The 20,333-nt window shown below is 45.8% G+C and overlaps 1 protein-coding gene across 1 annotated transcript in view; it reads left to right on the top strand.

Annotated features, from left to right (window-relative positions):
* Nucleotides 1-20,333, top strand: part of COLEC12 (collectin subfamily member 12) — a 184,626-nt gene that overhangs the window by 150,984 nt on the left and 13,309 nt on the right. Inside the window, exons 4-6 of the mRNA XM_019986622.2 lie at nucleotides 3,396-3,494; nucleotides 4,699-5,745; nucleotides 19,373-19,861. Coding sequence (XP_019842181.1) covers nucleotides 3,396-3,494; nucleotides 4,699-5,745; nucleotides 19,373-19,861 — 1,635 coding nt within the window. The remainder of the gene's footprint in view (nucleotides 1-3,395; nucleotides 3,495-4,698; nucleotides 5,746-19,372; nucleotides 19,862-20,333) is intronic.

Here is a 20,333-nt window from a genome sequence, read left to right as displayed (position 1 = left end):
GAGGACAGACTGAGGCTTGTGTTTTGATTTGAGAATCAAAACTGAACCTAAGCTTGTAAACATTCCATGTTTTATTTTTCTAAAGGCTAGCTTTGCTAAAATGCAGATGAAACATTTTGTTCTTTGGAGTTTCTAGGAATAAGCATGCCTATCAGACAACCCTCAGATTATTTTAACTGTATCTCTGGGTCTATATAATAATTTTTTGGAAAAAAAAAAAAGATAATTATTCAACCAAATGCCATGCTCATTGCCAATGCCAAGGCCTCCCTGGGTTGGTTTGTATGTTTGTTTGCATAACCTCTAGCTCAGTTGATTCTTTTTCCACAGGCCTCGGCAACCAGCAGGCATGTTTATTTAAATAAACAACGTAATGAATAAATCTGTGATGAATACCTACTACGCGCCACACACTGAGCTAAGAGCTAGGGATAAAACCAGCACCAATTTTCCTGCCCTAAGGGGTATTGGGGACTTCCCAGGTGGCGCTAGTGGTAAAGATCCCGCCTGCCAATGCAGGAGACGTAAGAGACTCGGATTCAATGCCTGGGTGGAGAAGATCCCCAGGAGGAGGGCATGGCAACCCATTCCAGTATTCTTGCCTGGAGAATCCCATGCACAGAGGAGCCTGGTGGACTACAGTCCATAGGTTGCAGAGTCAGACACAACTGAAGTGACATAGCACACACGGGCGCAAGGGGTCTTGGAGTAGCGAAACCATGACAACACCATGATGGGAGTCCTGTGATCATGAGAGAGACCCCCAGCAAGATAAACTTCAGCGTAGGTTTCCCACAGGATGTGACCAGCTGAGTCTTGAAGAGCAGGGAGGGCTTAGCCTGGGGAAGAAGCCTGGGAAGAACATTCTAGGTGGGGAGAAGCATGCATGGAAAGGCTTGGGGGAGAAAGTGTTTGATGCAAGCCACACATTTCATTATGACTGAACTGGAGAAGCCTGGGGAGGAGCACAAGCAGCTTCTCCAGGGAAGGTGCCGGGAGCCCTGGGGCTGGTTCACTTTAGGTCACACAGATGCTTGGGAACATACATCTGCTCCTTGACGAGAGCTCCAAGAATCTTCTCACGTGGTCCTGCATGGCTGGAAGGCTTGCTGAATAAAATAGACTGGATCCATTAGCCTACAAGTAATATGTAAACCATAGCCATGCTTTAAAAAATGAGTCGTCATTTTTTCAAAAGCTGTCAATACCAAGAGGAACAGTCAGCCTTAATCTCAAGCTGCTGGAGGTTAGATTTCATGGGAGTCACTTCTGGAGAGAGACACTCTTATTTGACATGCTATCCTTTTTATTTTTTATTTTTTCACTTTTTATACTTGATTTGTTTCTACATTTTTATTGGAGATATTTGATAATATTATATTAGTTTTGGTGTCAAACATAGTTGATTCAGTATTTTTACAGATTATATTCCATTTAAAGTTATTACAAAATAATGGTTATATTTCCCTGTGCTCTACAGTTATCCTTGTTTTTTATTTTATTCATAATTGTATCCCTTAATCTCCTACCCCTCTTGTCTCTCCCCTCTTCCAACTGGTAACCACTAGTTTGTTCTCTGTGTCTGTGAGTCTGTTTCTGTTTTGTTATATATATTAGCTTGTTTTATTTTTTAGATTCCACATATAAGTAACACTATACAGTATTTATCTTTCTTTGTCTGACTTATTTCACTAAACACAATACCCCCAGGTCCATCCATGTTGTTGCAAATGGCAGAATTTCGTTCTTTTTTATGACTGAGTAATATTTCATTGTGTATATATGCACCACATCTTCTTGATCCATTCTCCCACTGATGGTCACTTAGTTGATTCCTTATCTTGGCTATTGCAAATATTGCTGCTATGAACATTGAAGTGCATATATCTTTTCAAATTAGTGTGTTCATTTTCTTCAGGTACATACCCAGATGTGGAACTGCTGAATCATGTGGTATCTCTGTTTTTAGTTTTTTAAGGAACCTCCTGACTGTTCTCCATAGTGGCTGTACTAATTTACACTTTCACCAATAGTGTACTAGGGTTCCCTTTTCTCCACATCCTCACTAATATTTGTTATCTGTAGACTTTCTGACCCGTATGAGACATTGTGGTTCTGACATTGTGGTTTTGACTTGTGTTTCTCTGGTGATGAGTGATGTGGAACATTTTTTCACTTACCTGTTGGCCATCATATATCTTCTTTGGGAAAATGTCTATTCAGGTCTTCTGCCCATTTTTTAAATTGGCTTGTTTTTTGATATTGAGTTGTATAAGCTGTTTATATATTTTGGATATTAACCCCTATGAACCATATCATTTGCAAATATCTTCTCTCATTCAGTAGGTTATCTTTTCATTTTGTCAGTGGTTTCCTTTGCTGTGCCAAAGTTTTTGAGTTTAATTAGGTTCCATTTGTTTATTTTTGCCTTTGCTTCCTTTGCCTTAGGAGACAGTTCCTAGACATTTTAGAATGATAAATTTATAACCATAGAGAATTCTTCTGAGAATGAATAAGAGCAGTGGCTTTCATTTAACACTGCATCACTAACTTTTCCAGTAATATACAGTCAGGAAATGCTGGGGGAAAAGTCTTCTTGGGAAATTATTATTATTTGGAAACCCACTTAGACATCTTCTTGTGAACTGTTGAAGATTCACATGTCACTAAGGAGAAGCAGATTGTCAGGCCTTAGTGGTGAACTCAGGACAGAAAGTGGCAAACACCATTGACTTTGCATCTCTTTTACTAGGACTTTATGTCTAAACTTGAGCTAGGTGTTCTTTGCTATGGAATCTCCTTGCAGATAAGTGAGTCATACCTGCCAAGAATGGCAGGGAGTCTGAGTGACACAATTTTGTAAATAAATTACAGTGTTATTCTTCCACCTATGGAAATTAAGGGCTTCCCTGAGAAGGAAATGGCACCCCACTCCAGTGTTCTTACCTGGAGAATCCCAGGGACAGGGGAGCCTGATGGGCTACCGTCTATGGGGTCACACAGAGTCGGACACGACTGAAGCGACTTAGCAGCAGCAGCAGCAGCTGGTGGCTCAGGGAAATGGAAATTAATATAAATGATAATATAGATTGAGGACTTTTATAATACAAAAAAATTTAGTGAGTTCTAAACTATTTCTAGAGTCCCCAAGGCACTACATAATCATGAGAACAGCTAAGAACCTAGAGTTCTCAACCAACTAAACTGCCATTGGGATTTGCAACAAGTATGTTATTTATTTCCTAAAAGAATGGCTTTTCCCCTAGATTTGATTTCATTTATACTTTTTGTTTTATTCTGCTTCCTTTATTCTGTCATGAAATGATCTCTTGTTGAAACTGAAAGATAAAATGTGAGCAGGTATGTGCATTAATCCATTGATTTCCAAATCTTAGTTGTAGAGAAAATGGACAATGTTACAGGTGGCATGGAGACATCTCGCCAAACCTATGATGACAAGCTCACAGCAGTGGAAAGCGACCTGAAAAAATTAGGTAATCTGCAATGAGCGTGAACTATGAAGTTGAATCCCTGTAACTCAGCGGTCCCTACCTTCTTGGTACTAGACACTGATTTCATGGAAAACAATTTTTCCACTGACCGGGGGTGGGAGGGAGGATGGTTTGGGGATGATTCAAGTGCATTACATTTACTGTACACTTTATTTCTATTCTTATTACATCAGCTCCACCTCAGGTCTTCAGACATTACATCCCAGAGGTGGGAGACAGCTGCCCTAACCCAACTCTATGTAAATGACCACAGTTTTTTTTTTTTTTTTTAAGAATGACATGGCTCTAAACTCACATTCACCCAGAAAGACCTTAAACTTTCATGTTGTGTGTTAATCTTTCCTCATGATTTAATTCAAAAGCTTTAAAATTTTAAAATTAGGGACCAATTTTGAAGTTGAATCCCCTCCCCCCCAAAAATACTATTGTGTACCAAATAAAATCTGAAGATCAATCCTGATGAAAAAAAATCACAGATACCCTTTATCAGAGGCTCTTTTATAAAATGCTTGGTAAATTCTTATTTGAAATATTTTAAACTGTACAACGGAGAAGGCAATAGCACCCCACTCTAGTACTTTTGCCTGGAAAATCCCATGGATGGAGGAGCCTGGTAGTCTGCAGTCCATGGGGTCGCTAAGAGTCAGACACGACTGAAGCGATTTAGCAGCAGCAGCAGCAAACTGCACAAAATAATTGTAGAAATTAATTTTAAGAAATAGAAGATTCCAGCCTATTTTATCCTGTGATTTTTCTTCCCCCAAATTTTTAAAGAAGAATTTTGGTGATTTTGAGAAACAGAAGATTCTAGCCTATTTTATTATGCGATTTTCCCCCCAATTTTTAAAAGAATAGTTTTGGTGAACTTAACAAATAGAAGGTTATTGCCTTCTTGTCATCCTTCCTAGTGTTCTAGAAACAAGTAAATTCCTCCTCCTTCCATGAGAAAAGTGTTCACTCAAGTTAATCTTTGCTGGTATTCTGCACCCTTTCCAATTCCTGAGGACCCAGGTCTAACAGAGATGTGGATTACACTAATGCATGCAGTGAGCACATGACACAAGTTTTCTGTCCAAAATAGGGCACATTCCAGTTAGGAATAAAACTATTTTATTCTTGGGAATCTGTGACCTCACTCGAACACGTCTCCATCCCACCAACCTGAGTAACATGTGTCTGATTCCAGGGGACCAAACAGGAAAGAAAGCGCTCAGCACCAACTCAGAACTCTCCACCTTCAGGTCAGACATCCTGGATCTCCGTCAGCAACTTCGTGAGATCACAGAAAAGACCAGCAAGAACAAAGATACGCTGGAGAAGTTACAGGCAAGCGGGGACGCGCTGGTGGACCGGCAGAGCCAACTGAAGGAAACTTTGGAGAATAACTCCTTCCTCATCACCACTGTCAACAAAACCCTGCAGGCGTATAACGGCTACGTCACGAATCTTCAGCAGGACACGAGCGTGCTGCAGGGCAACCTGCAGAGCCAAATGTACTCTCACAACGTGGTCATCATGAACCTCAACAATCTGAACCTAACCCAGGTGCAGCAGAGGAACCTCATCACGAATCTGCAGCGCTCCGTGGATGACACGAGCCAGGCGATCCAGCGCATCAAGAACGACTTCCAGAACCTACAGCAGGTCTTCCTTCAAGCCAAGAAGGACACGGACTGGCTGAAGGAGAAGGTGCAGAGCCTGCAGACGCTGGCTGCCAATAACTCCGCCTTGGCCAAAGCCAACAACGACACCCTGGAGGACATGAACAGCCAGCTCAGCTCCTTCACAGGGCAGATGGACAATATCACCACAGCCTCCCAAGCCAACGAGCAGAACCTGAAGGACCTGCAGGACGTACACAGGGATGCGGAGAACAGAACGGCGGCCAAATTCAGCCAGCTCGAGGAGCGCTTCCAGCTCTTTGAGTCAGACATTGTGAACATCATCAGCAATATCAGCTACACAGCCCACTACCTGCGGACGCTGACCAGCAACCTGAACGAAGTCAGGACCACGTGCACAGACACACTGACCAAACACACGGACGATCTGACCTCCCTGAACAACACGCTGGCCAACATCCGTTTGGATTCTGTTTCTCTCAGGATGCAGCAAGATTTGATGAGGTCGAGGTTGGACACGGAAGTGGCCAACTTGTCAGTGATTATGGAAGAAATGAAGCTGGTAGACTCCAAGCATGGTCAGCTCATCAAGAATTTTACCATCCTGCAAGGTAAGTGGAAATTCTGAACTTCACATTGTTATCTATGATTGTAGAACAAATGACCCCCAAACTCGACAATTTAAAACAATAAGCCTGTATTATTGTGTAGTTCCTGTGGGTCAGGGATTCGGGAGTACCTTAGTGTAAGTCGGTGGTTTGGGCTCAGTATCTCTCATGAGGTTGTAGTTAAGATGATGGCTGGAACTACAGTCTTCTTATTTATCTATTTTTGGTTGTGCTGGGGCAGGGAGGTCTTTGTTGCTGCTCGCAGGCTTTCTCTAGCTGCGGCAAGTAGGGGCTCCTCTCTAGTTGCGGTGCACGGGCTTCTCGTTGCAGAGCGTGGGCTCCAGGTGCTTGGGGGCTTCAGTAGTTATGGCACCTGGGCCTAGTTGCCCCGAGGTATGTGGAATCTTCCTGGAACAGGGATGGAACTCATGTCCCCAGAATTAACCACTGGACCACCAGGGAAGCCCTGGGGCTGTAGTCTTCTGAAGCTTTAATTGGGGCTGAGGAGCTGCTTCCAAGATGGCTCGTTCATATGGCTCTTGGACTTGTTGGTTATTGGCAGGTAGCCTTGGTTCCTCATCATGTGAAATTGCTTGAGTGTCCTCACAGCAGGGCAGCTGGCTGCCTCCAGAGCAAATGATCCAAGAGAAACAGAAAGAAGGAAGCCAAGATGTCTTTTAGCCTCAAAAGTCACATACCATCATTCCACCATATCCTCTCCTTTAGAAACAAGTCACTAAGTCCATCTCACACTCAAAGGGGAGGGGAATTAAGTTCTATTTCTCGAAAGGAAATAGAAGGGAAGCATAACTAAGAATTTGTGGACAGTGCTTAAAGGTGTTCCATTAAATGTTTGTGAATAAAAGACTGGTTAATTTGGAATTTTTCAGTGCCTAGCTATTTCAATGCCACAAATTGGGCTCCTTTGGAAGAAAGATTCAATCTTTTAGATCATGGAGTGACCATTAAGAGATTGCTACTTCCAAGTGCCAAGAACAATGGATGACTGGCCATCATAGTAACTGTAAGGCCACAGGGGAGGGAAATGACGTGACTTACATATAAAATCTGAGTTTTACTCCAAACCAGGTCATCTGTGTAAACTGAAAGTCCTTGGACCAGATTAGATCATTTTTGAGCTTTCAGGAAAACAATAATCATCAGAATGACTTCACTAAGAAGAAGGCCAATGAACTTCATTTTATTTCCTGACAGTAACAGAGATAGTATATTATTTAAACTAGGAGAATGAAAAATAGCATATCTGGACTTCAGCGAGGCTCCTGGCAGTGGTACCCTTCAGAACAAGGTGGAGCAATCAGTGCTGGATGAATGATCAATTAATGGGTTTATTGGTTGTATTCGTTTTCTGTGCTGCATAGCAAATTACTAAAACTCAGCACTTACAGCACCCATTTCTCATCTCACAGTTTCTATGGTCAGGAGTCTGGGCACAGTAGAGGTGTATCCTTTGCTTAGGGTCTTGCCCAGGTACAGGCTCAGTGAGGGGCTGTGGTTTCATCAGAGTCTTGCCTAGGGAAAGCCTCATTTTCACACTCCTTCAGGTTCTTGGCAGAATTCATCTGTTGGCAATCCGGATGGTAAGATGGGCTGTCAGGTCCTAAAGGTCACCCCAGCCCCTTGCCATGTGGCCATCTCAAACCATTGCAGTTTCTTACACCCAGCAAGGGAGTCTCTCTCACTCCAGCCTGCAAAGATAGAGTCTTATATAATGTAGCCTAGTCAAGAGAGTGACATCCCATCACCTTTGCCATATACAGTTGGTCAGAAGCAGGTTACAGGTTCCATATTTAAGGGGAAAGGATTATACAAGGGCATGAGTCACTGGGAGTCACCCTTGGGTGTGAATGCCATGCTAATTGAGTGAATATAAAGAGTGATATTTAAATGAGCCCCTCTGAGCCTGGAAGCAGAGCTGAGTGGCAGATGGCAGGGCCCGCTCAACAGCTTTGCTGGGACTAGCATGAGGACGTGGATGAAGGCCAATACTTGTGTGATGTGAAACTGTGTATACTAACTAACAGGTCAGAGAATCTTGATCCAAAATGGTCTGCAGAGGCTGGAACAGTAAAGAGATGCCAACAAAATGAAGTAGATGGGGGAGACATGAAAATCCCCAGTTGTAGATAGAGAAGACCAAACACAAATGTTGATGGGGGGGGGCGGTGGGCATGACTTAGAGGAAGTGTGCATGAAAAGCGTGGGGCGTTTTAGTAGACTGTAAAGCAACTCAGTGTGTCTGCCAGGGAAGCTCATGTGGTCTTTTGCTGTATTAATAAAAATATGATATCCAAAATGAGGAGGTGATACTCCCTCCTTTTAGCATGGCAAAACCACTCCCCGAGGATAGTGTGTATGTTGGGGAGTCCGATCAACAGGGGATGCTCACAGACCAGCATGCTCAGAAAAATAGGACCAGGGTGAGTGATGGGGTCTAGAAACCATGTGCCGTGAAGAAGGATCGAAGAACCTGGAACTTTAACCTATAGGAGAGACTGCTTAGTGCGGAATAAGGCAGCTGTTTATAACTATTCAAAAGGCTGTCATGTGGAAGAGATTTTAAATGACATCTGAGGCGCTCCAGAGGGTGAAACAAAGACTAGTGGGTACTCATTAAAGGAAAATAAGTTTTAGTTTTTATGCAGTATTACTTATAAAAATTGCTGTTGCTTGAAAATATAATGGGTTCTGTGAACCGTATGTGTGCCCCAGCTATAGAGGGGCTAGACAATGCCTGTCAGGGGTACTGTAGGTGAGAGTCATACTCTGAATAAAGAGTGGGCTTTCACACAGCCAGACAGTTCTTCAGTGCTTGATTTATTTATTACCTATATTTATTATTTATTTCTTTTCCCCTATTCCTTCTCGATTGAAATTCAGAATGAGGGGAAATCTCAGCAGACTTGCAGTCTCATAAAATAAGTGCTTTCTAATTGTCTCTTAAAGTTGTAATACCCTCAACAATCCTAACATGGTATTCTGGATATTTTCTAGCTATAAATGTCTTTGGAGATGTCATTTCCTTGGAGAAGGGGGACTACAGTCCGTGGGGTTGTAAAGAGTTGGCCATGACTTAGCGACCAAACACCACCAATAAATGACAATAAATAGATTAACAATATCTAGATTGAGATATTTATTAACAATAAATAGATTCAGAGCCTGCCTTTAAATGAGTTAATGTTTCCGTTCTGATTATTTTTATCAACTGAAGTTAAGTATGAGTGTAACGAGGGCTTTTCATGAATTACCCCTGTGACACCCACTCTGTAAAGCAGATGTTCAAAAACTCATTGCCAGTTATACATAAGGAAACTAAGGCTTTGAGGGGTTTAAGGAACTTGCTTAAATTTACAGAATGATAAGTAGCTAAACGGGATCTGAGCCCAGAATGTCTGGTGCAAAGCCTGTGATGCGAACCCCATAGATAATCACAGAAAATGCATGCCCTTCCTCCTGGCTGCCCCAGGGGAGTCTATGAGGCCAAGAAGACAGGATTTCACTCTAAGTGTGAGGGGGAGTTTTAAGGAAGGTGGTGACATGACCTGATTTATATTTTTGAAAGGTCATCCTGGATGCTGGGGGAAGAACAAATAACCAGGAAGTGATCCTGGAGGCAGTGGTCCAATGAGGGGTGACGGACCCATTGTGGGTGACTTGGGATGGATGGTAGCATGCATGACCAAAGTGGGTCTTCTCAGTCAGGAGGAATTCTGGAGAGAGAATCAAGGGTAGCCCTGCCCTTCACCAGACAATAGCCTTGACTGGCCTTCTGTGGCTGTGCCTGCAGGGTGAGGAACACATGGGCTGGAGGGGCTGTGAATGTTCAGAGCCCACCCAGATCCCTTCTTGATCACATTTGGTGTGTAAGACCCTAGATTTCTCTCCCCAAAGTGCCCCAAGCCCAAAGGGTACATTGACGGAGTGGAGTGCTGTGGGCAGAAACTGGACACGGGATCAGGCCAGCTGTGAGGAGCTGGACAAGGCTCGTGGATGGATCAGACATGAGCAGGGTGGAGGAATGGGCATCTCCTAAGTGTTTAGCTTGAGCAACAAGGTGGATTCTGGGAAAGATTGAAGGCAGGAGGAGAAGGGGGCGACAGAGGATGAGATGGTTGGATGGCATCATCAACTCAATGGACATGAATTTGAGTAAACTCCGGGAGTTGGTGATGCACAGGGAGGCCTGGCATGCTGCAGTCCATGGGGTCACAGAGTTGGACATGACTGAGCGATTGGACAACACCACCACCAACGAGGTGGATGGTGGTACTGACCATGATACGCAGAAAAAAGGCCTGTTTAGACATATTAAGTGGGAGATGTCTCTTAGGATGGGGTTTCTGACTCTCTCTCTGAAAGGCCTCAGAGCTCTGTTTCTAAATGGTATCTTCTTTTTCTCGTTTGCTTTCCCATTTACTTTTTTTAAATAATTAAATTAATTTTAATTGAAGGATAATTGCTCTACAATATTGTATTGGTTTCTGCCAAACATCAACATGAATCAGCCATAGGTGTACCTACGTCCCCTCCTTCTTGAACCTCCCTCCCATCCGACCCCTCTAGATTGTTACAGAGCCCCAGATTGAGTTCCTGAGTCACACAGCAAATTCCCATTGGCTATCTATTTTACATATGCTAATGTGTTTGTTTCCATGTTACTCTCTCCTTACATCCCACCAACATTTATGCTTGGTCTGTTTGTTAGCTGCGCTTTCTGTGAGTTGACCTGAGAAACTTCTCAAGCCAAGACACCCCCTTTCTATTCAATCTCTTCAACTTCCTCCAGGACGGGAATGTCCACCGGCGGTTCCAAGAGAACCAGAGGCGGGAAAGGGATCCAGCTTCCGAATTCCAGTGGTTCCTCCCACACTTCATCTCTGGCACCTTTCCTCTTTCTCTGTACCGGATCTCACCACCAGGGATGAGGGAGAGATGGGATGGAGCAGGAAGGAGCAGGGTGGGATTAACATTGGCCTAGGCTGGGAGAAGGCAATGGCACCCCACTCTAGTACTCTTGCCTGGAAAATCCCATGAATAGAGGAGCCTGGTAGGCTGCAGTCCATGGGGTCGCTAAGAGTCGGACATGACTGAAGCAACTTAGCAGCAGCAGCAGCAGGTTAGGTTTGCCTCTGTAAGATTCAGAATACCCTGATACTTTGCAGGAAATTCTTGTGTGACTCGCACTCCAAGAACCCTAATGCTTCTGGCACAGTTCAGCCACAGCAGACATGTGCCTCATTAGGAACTGAAATGTGAAGCTGATGGATTAGATGGCTGAGCAAGATGATCATCTGAAACTAGGTATGAAGTCATGTACTGAATCCTGGAGAAGACTCTTGAGAGTCCCATGGAAGCAAGGAGATCCAACCAGTCCATCCTAAAGGAGATCCACCCTGAATATTCACTGGAAACACTGATGTTGAAGCTGAAGCTTCAATTCTTTGGCCACCTGATATGAAGAGCTGACTCATTGAAAAAGACCCTGACGCTGGGGAAGACTGAGGGCAGGAGGAGAAGGGGGTGACAAAGGATTAGATGGTTGGATGGCATCACTGATTCAATGGACATGAGTTTGAGCAAACTCAAGGAGATAGTGGAGGACAGGGAAGCCTGGCGTGCTGAAGTCCATGGGGTTGCAAAGAGTCAGAGATGATGGAGCAACTGAACAACAACAACAAAATTAAATCCTGACAACAATGATCTCTACTTCCATAAACCCCAGAACCTTACGAAAGGCTTATTTTTTTGTTGCAGATAATGTAACATTTTTTATCCTAATTTGGCACATGGAAGACTTCATACTTCATAAAACACACTCTTAGGCGGCAAGTTCACCTCACACCCTAAGCTACTCCTACAATACATGCAGGTGTAAATCGCATCCTCCTAGTACAACCAGACAATTCCCTGCACCTGCTCTTCCAGGAGGACCACGAGGTTTCGTGGTAAGAACAACAGTTCTAGAGCTGGAGAGCCCTGGAGATGAGTACCAAGTATCTGTCTACCTATTACAGTTATAAGGACTTAATGAGATAATGTAAATAAAACAGTGCAGTGCCTGGCAGAGGCTTAGCTCATATTCATACCCAAGTGTGAGTATGTTCAGTTCCTGTCCAAGTTTTTCCCTCTGCTGTAGCCCCAGCCAGTACATCACCGTGGAAGACAACATTCCTGCCCACAAAGAACACAGCTGTACAGATGCAGGCTTTAAGGTTGATGGGAGTTCAGAAGTTCTTACTGCTGGAGAGGAATCAGACTGGTGCTGCCAGTCTCTGACTTTTACTCATTTTTGATCCACGTTATATATTTACTTTTGGCTCTGCTGGGAGCTACTCTCTAGTTATGGTGTGCGGGCTTCTCATTGCAGTGACTTCTCTCGTTGCAGCACTCAGACTCTAGGACGAGCGGGCTCAGTATTTATAGCACACAGGCTTAATTGCTCTGGGGCGTGTGGGATCTCCCCAGATCAGGGATCGAACCCATGTCCCCTGCAGTTGGCAGGTGGATTTTTAACCACTGGACCACTAGGGAAATCCTGATCCACGTTTATTGAGTGCAGGCATTCGAAGGCACTGAAGCACACCATGGCCAGTTGGTGAGAAACAGTGGCTTAAATATATCCTCCTCTGTGGACAAAGAGCTTCCATGGCTTTCCAGATGTCTGACTATCTTGAACATGAGGTCAAGAACCAAATTATTCTTGAAAACGATTGCCAAATATCCTGTCTTAAATTTCCTTTTAATTTGTATATTCCTTTTCACCTAAGCACCGCAGAATGACTTTTTCATATGTGGGTGTTAAATAAATGTGATTCATTTCTCTGCGTGAGAAGAAAAATATGTCAGATGATATTACTATTTTTCTGTATCTTCCAACCTGACCACTTGTGGTTCTAAAATAAAAGTCTCCACGATGTTGAGTAGCAGTTAAGAATTAAAGTGGTTTCTCTATTTTCCGTTAGGCATGAGCAGTTTTTTTTGGAAAACAAGTTGTAAAGTTATTTCAGGGGTAGGATACAGGGCTTGGCCCTTCTCAAAGCCTGCAGCTTGGTGGCCAAAGCAGCAACAGCACAGTATTTAAAGTCTCCTGTCCTCTTTAAGATGTTTGTTTAAAGGATTCTGGTGTTTAAGGCTCCTGGCTCTGGAGCCTAGAAGCCTGGGGAGGAGGTTTTGCTGACAGTGCAAACACAGCTGTTCTGAGTTCTGGTCTTGGTCATATACAGGCATTTCTGGAGCCTTCATTCGACAGCTTTACCAGCAACATGGTATCCTGGCATTTCAGAATCCCAAGCCAGGGGAGTTCCCTGGTGGTTCAGTGGTTAGGGCTCCATACTTCCATTGCGCGGGACACGGGTTCAATCCCTGGTCAGGGAACTAAGATCCCACAAGCCACATGGCAGAAAAAAAAAAAAAAAAAAATCCCAAGCTGGGCAGCCAACCACGTGGCCTCCAGTTTGCTGTTCTGTACAGGACATCATGTCTGCCCCACATGTAATGTCACCATTTTCTCGACTCTGAATTCAAGTTATTGCATGGGCTCATGAATACTGTCTTGTCATTTATTTCAGAGCTTTCACTTTTAAGGCACTATCAGTGGCTTATATTTTATTTCATTTTACTTTGACTTTAACAGCTGCCCCCACCAAAAAAAAAAAAAAAGATTGAAGTAATACCTAAAATCCTAGGATCATCCAGATGCCAAAACCAATACTGGCATCCCAGGTCCTTGAGGAAGATATACCCCCAGCATTAGTGATCACCTTTGTAGGGGGATCCAGTCCTGACTTTTGAAATGGTTTTAGCTCTTTTTCTTAGTGATTTTTAAAAAGAAATAAATAGCAAATATCTAGGTCTTAAGGACAGAGAAGGCAATGGCACCCCGCTCCAGTACTCTTGCCTGGAAAATCCCATGGACGGAGGAGCCTGGTAGGCTGCAGTCCATGGGGTCGCTAGAGTCGGACATGACTGAGCGACTTCACTTTCACTTTTCACTTTCATGCATTGGAGAAGGAAATGGCAACCCACTCCAGTGTTCTTGCCTAGAGAATCCCAGAGACGGGGGAGCTTGGTAGGCTGCCATCTCTGGGGTCGCACAGAGTCAGACACGACTGAAGCAACTTAGCAGCAGCAGCAGCAGGTTTTAAGGAGCAAGCCAAGTATTGTCTTAATGAGCCAAGTATATGAATGAATGAATCCCCGAGTACAGGGCATACAGAGTACGTTTTTCCATAGCCCAGGGTTTGAAGGCAGAGTTCCAGCCTCCGGCTCTAGCTCTGGAGCCGATATTTTCCCAAGGCTGGGGCAGCTGTGGATGAAGACGTGGGTCCTAGCAGTGTGCCTGCTAGGAGTTTATCCACAGCCATGAATATAAAACATTATATTAAACTTTTCAATATAACAGAGAACACATTTGTTTTTTAATTGGAGGATAATTGCTTTACAAAGTTGTATCGGTTGCCCCTCTTGAGCCTCCCTCCTACCACCACCCCACCTCTCTAGGTTGTCACAGAGTGACGGGCTGGGCTCCCTGTGTTGTAAAGCAGCTTCCCACTATGTATTTTACACGTGGTAATTTGTATATTTCAGTACTACTCTTTCAATTCATCCCACCCTCTCCTTTCCCAATTCTGTCTATTCTCCATGTCTGTACCTCTCTTCCTGCCCTGCAAATAGGTTCATCAGGACCCTTGTCCTAGACTCCATATATAAGGGTTGATATATGATATTTGTTTTTCTCTGACTTACTTCACTCTGTATAACAGGCCCTAGCTTTACCTCAGTTCAACTGACTCAAATTCATTCCTCTTTATGGTTGAGTAATATTCCATCGTATATATATACCACAACTTCTTTATGCATTCATCAATTGATAGACATTTAGGTTGCTTCCAGGTCCTGGCTATCATAAACAGTGCTGCAGTGAACATTGGTATACACGTGTCTCTTTGAATATGCAGATAATCTATTTGTGATGGATATAGTGCTTCATATGAAAAATTCAGTTTTTATCCTAATCCGGCTAGGAAATCCATCACAAGTAGGATTTTAGACTTTATCCAAGGCAAAAACTTGCATCTCCTCCTGATATTTTATTCCCTTCCTTTTCAACATCTGGAAATTAGTATCAGTTGGTATTTTGTGTTGACTGTGAGGTCTGCGTTTTTATGGCATTATTAAAATAAGCTATGATTCTTTGTGGAGGGGGTGAGGATATTCAAGTGTAACTTAGGTTGAGAGAGAAATAGCCAAAGACCATATACTACCCGACCCCAGAAAGAAAGAAGATTCATGAAAAGCTGTCACCCCAGGTAAAGGAGGTCTTGGATTCATGTCAGGAGGGGAAGAGAGAATCGTATGTCTTTGGAATTCTTTTGGCAACCAGAGGAGGGTGTTCTGGAAGAAATACAACTCTCTGCCACATGGGTCTGTCGGAACATTCAGAACAGGGAGACAGGCCCTGGAATGGGCACTATTTCCTGGCCATGGGTGAACTCATTTCCCATAACTTGCGAGTACATCACCCACCCGTCATGCGTGATAGAGCAACGCTGGTTATTGGCAAATCCATAAAGAGAATAAAGAATTTCTAAAGCACTTGAATTTCCCAACAGATCTTCCTCATTATTTGGATTTCTTAAGGTCAAACATAGAACATGAACAAAACAGAAGTAGTTGTGTGTTGGGGGGAGTTACTTTTATTTTTGCCCTTATTCCAAATAAATCAGATTTCTGTTTGCTTTGGCCTATTGTCAGCATCATTCCACTAGAACCTTCCATCATGCTGCATGCTTTACAGAGGAACACACAGGCCACCTTCCCCACTAATCTCTTCAGACATTTTTTCTCAACTGCACAAAGGAGCTGTTATCTTTTTAAAGGAGATCCATCTGGCAGTAAAAACTCACCCTCTGTCTTTCCTAAATGGCTAGGCTGTTTAATGAGCCTCCTCAGGTTAAACTGGAAAAAAAAAAAATCAAATTATGGATATAAGATCACAGGATCAGTTCAGAAGTATGAATAGAGTTGGGAAGACATCTCCCCATGGCCAGTCTTACTGGCAGCCAGGGTCAACCTGATACATAGATTGAGTGGAGGTGACTTCTTAGAATGAGATAAAGGTCACCAGGCAGGACACTGTTACCCTAGAATCCCTCCCTCCTAGTCTCTGCTGGACCCAAATGTTAGCACTAATGCAACGGGCTTTCTTTTATATATATGTGTATATATATATATATATATTTATGGCTGTGCTGGGTCTTGGTTGCTGCGAGGGCTTTCTCTAGTTGCGGCAAGCAAGGGCTACCCTTCCTTGCTGTGTGCAGGCTTCTCATTGCGGTGGCTTCTCGTGTTGCAGAGCACAGGCTCTAGGGCACGTGGGCTCAGTAGTTGCGGTTCCCAGGCTCTAGGGCACGTGGGCTCAGTAGTTGTGATGCATGGGCTTAGTTGCTCCTCAGCGTGTGGGATCTTCCTGGACCAGGGATTGAATCTGTATCTGCCACATTAGCAGGTGGATTCTTTACCACCAGGGAAGCCTGCAAAGGGGTTTTTGACCCATGAGGCACATTGATTTGACAAACACTTGCTAGATAATGACTGTGGCCTGTAATCTAGCTACTAGATGGGGAAGGGTCCTTGAAGAAGAAACAAGGACCAAACATCACAGAAGGAGGGAAAACTTCCACCTGGAGTGACCTGGGAGGATTACATGGTGGGTGAGCAGGAATTTTCCAGATGGATATGGGCAGAGGGAATTCTGAGAGGAGAAATTTGCACAGGTGCAGAGGAGGATGAATCAACACACGTGAGACCAGGTCATGGAAGCCTTGCCACCAGAGGACCAAGAGGGTATTCTGGAGCAAGTGGGGTCCAGAGCTGAGTGTAAGGAAGACAAATGTGCAAAAGATGCAGAGTGAGATGCATGGAGAGGGATCAGGTAGGAAGAGCAGTTGAGAGGTAACCGTAAAAATCTGCCAGAAAGAGGGGATGGGGGAGAGAAGAGGAGAGAACCCCGGTGTAGGATGGTGATGAGACGGCTGTGACGATGCAGTGGGATAAGAGATGACGGGAGGAGGGCATGAACAGCAGAGGTGACGAGGTCAGTGTAGACACGCCAGGTCGGAGATGCTGGCTGGACATCCCAGAGAAAATGGACCATCCATTAATGGGGTGGAGATGAGGACCCAGAGGCCTGGAGAGCTGATGGTAGGGAGGAGTCAACAGGAGCAGATGGACAAAAGTCAGTAAGATGGATTCAGGAAGAAGGTGTTTCACCCCGAAGTCTCTGACTTATGGGGCAGATAACCCTAAATGGAACGCACTGAAGCCAGCGCTAGCCCTAGCGCATGCTAGTTCAGCATAAACTCACTTACAGCTCCGTAGAGGGTCCGGCTTGAAAGTCCAGGGGCAATGTCATGGGTAGGCTCAAGGGAGCAAAGCTGAGCCCAGGACCTAGGCTTCTGCAGAGGGAGGGCAGAGATGGAGGGGTGGCCGTGGCCGTGGATGGTATGTGGATGCAGTGACGTCCACTAGGGTCTGGGGCAGGAGAGAACAGAGATCCCCCTACTGAGGTGGGAAAGGGTGCTTCATCGTTCTGTCCTCACCAGGCAGTGGGGAGGTGTGTTGGTGAAGGGGGACAGGCAAAACTGAGCGTGGGAGTCCCACCAATCCTGCCTCTCCCCTGCACTTCCATCCTCCCGGCCTCCAAGGCTCTGTGCTTCCATCCAGAGAATGGGTGCGGAGCTCTTATACTTATTCCTGTAGAAGAGCAAGATCTCGGATGCTCTAAGATTCCAGGCAGTAGAATATTTGAGCAGTGTCCTCCACGATGTGTTCATTTCAACACGAGAAGCCCTGAATTCCTGCCCCAGCTCCTCCCCTTGATGGTAACTGGACATGTGTTACTCCCATGGGTGTGCTATGTCAGTCACTCGGTTTTGTCTGACTCTTTGAGACCCCATGGACTGTAGCCTGCCAGGCTCCTCTGTCCATGGGATTCCCCAGGCAAGAATACTGGAGTGGGTTGCCATTCCCTTCTCCAGGGGATCTTCCTGACCCAGGGATGGAACCCAGGTCTCCTGCATTGCAGGTGGATTCTTTACCACTAGCGCCACCTGGGAAGCCCCATTCCCTTGGGTAGATCTGTCTTGAGTTGCGCAGTAACTGAACAAGGAGCTTTGTGTCTCTGGCTCTGTGTGTCCTCAGATGTGCTGTGGGAATCCTATGCCGTAGACGAAGGTCAGGTGACATACTGTATGTGAAGGTATGCACACCTGTCATTTGCATACAAATCTTGGTTGTGATGGATTGTGTGATGTCGATGTTACTCTTGAGAACTCAGAGAAAACAGGACACCCCCACGTTAAGTGAACCGCCTTTTGGAGCAAGGAGAGATGAGCAAGTATTTGCTTCCCTTCCTCCAACCCCCTCCCTGCCTTTTTAAGGGGGAACTGCTTTTTCCTCCTTTGGAGGAAAATGATTTTTTTTTCCTCCCTTGCCAGTGAGATGCTGCACCTATTTCTTTCTCTAGTCTACCTTGCCTGTGTGCTGTGCTTAGTCGCTAAGTTGTGTCTGATTCTTTGCAACTCCATGGACTGTAGCCCACCAGGTTCCTCTGTCTATGGGGATTCTCCAGGCAAGAATACTGGAGTGAGTTGCCATGCCCTCCTCCAGGGGATCTTCCCAACCCAGGGATCAAACCCATGTCTCCTGCATTACAGGTGGATTTTTACAGTCTGAGCCACCAGGGAAGCCCAAACCCTACTTGCATTATTAGACGCATTTGATGTACTGTTTGCATCACTGGGAAAAATGAAACTGGTCCTCCTCAGCTGGCCCTGAGAGCACCCCCAACATAGATCTCCTGTCCCGGTGACCTGGTCCATAGTGAGGCCCGGCCCTGAGGACCTCTGTGTTCTGGCAGCACCATTGGAGGGACAGGAGCAGCACAGGGGAGGAGCAGAGAGGAGAGGCCCGGCTGGTGCCCTGGGGGAATTACAGGACAGAGTCTCTCAACACTCCGTGGCATCTTTTTAGTCCAGTTCAACCCCTTACCCCACACCTTACATGGTGCTTGTCATACAACAGGTAGTTAATAAATATTCATCAAATCGATGGAATGAGGAGGAAATAAGAGAGAGGTCATCTCAAGGAAATGCAACCCACTCCAGTATTCTTGCCTGGAGAATCCCATGGACAGAGGAGCCTGGTGGGCTACAGTCCTTGGGTTTGCAAAGACTCAAACATGACTGAGCACACACGCACGCACACACACACACACACACAGACACACAGACACAGACACACAGACACACACAGACACACACACAGACACACACACAGACACACACACACACACAGACACACAGACAGACACACAGACACACAGACACACAGACACACACACACACACACACACACAGACACACACACACACACACACACACACAGACACACACACACACACACACACACACACACACACACACACACACACACACACACAGCGATCCTAACCCACACAGCCTTCCTGCTGTGAAAAATGGTCCCAGATGACCAGAGGTGTCCCGCATTTCATGCTTATGCCTTTTGTCTTCTTTTTATGTTTCAGGTCCTCCTGGCCCCAGGGGTCCAAAAGGTGACCGAGGACAGCAGGGACCCCCAGGCCCCACTGGCAATAAGGGGCAGAAAGGAGAGAAGGGGGAGCCGGGCCCGCCTGGCCCAGCCGGTGAGAGGGGCCCAATCGGGCCGGTCGGCCCCCCTGGAGAGCGCGGCAGCAAAGGCTCCAAAGGCCTGCAAGGCTCCAAAGGCTCCCGAGGGTCTCCTGGGAAGCCCGGCCCCCAGGGCCCCAGCGGGGACCCAGGCCCCCCCGGCCCGCCGGGCAAGGATGGACTCCCAGGCCCTCAGGGCCCCCCCGGCTTCCAGGGACTGCAGGGCACTGTGGGGGAGCCTGGGGTGCCCGGGCCACGGGGGCTGCCAGGCCTCCCTGGGATGCCGGGCATGCCAGGTATCAAGGGTCCCCCTGGTCCCCCGGGCCCCTCAGGGGCGGCAGTGCCCCTGGCCCTTAAGACTGAGCCGACCACAGCACCTGAGGACAATGGTGAGTCTGAGCCCCTCACACCCGGGATGGGGGTGTACCCCTTGTTCACCTCACACACCCAATCTTATTAGCAGTGAAGGCATCACACAGAGTGGGCTTCAGCCCCTGCTGCTCGCCTGGCCCCGCTAGGCAGCATCCTTCAGTCACGTGTGTTTATCCCTAAACAGCATCAGCTCCTCTAGCACTTGTTTATCATTAGCTAAGTCCGGTCCTCAGCGACAAACTGGTCCCAGACGTTGAATTCAGGAAAATCTGAGGCTGGCCACCCCAGAGCCGTCCCTGTCTTCATTCTCTGCCTTTCACCTGGGGATGGTCAACCCTTGGTTAACATGCAGATGGAACTTTCTGTTCCTGAAGCCAGCTCGCGTTTCTTTTTGAGAAGGTATTATGGCACCTTCTCATCCTTTGATAATGAAAGCTTTGGGTTTGCAACCAGGCCTGTCTTTCTCCCCTTGGACCCACAGCCGATTCC

This window comes from Bos indicus, chromosome 24 (genome assembly GCF_029378745.1).
Source record: "Bos indicus isolate NIAB-ARS_2022 breed Sahiwal x Tharparkar chromosome 24, NIAB-ARS_B.indTharparkar_mat_pri_1.0, whole genome shotgun sequence".
In the NCBI taxonomy this organism is placed as follows: Eukaryota; Metazoa; Chordata; class Mammalia; order Artiodactyla; family Bovidae; genus Bos; species Bos indicus.
The sequence above is the reverse complement of the archived record's forward strand: the minus strand, read 5'-3'. Positions and strand labels throughout refer to the sequence as shown.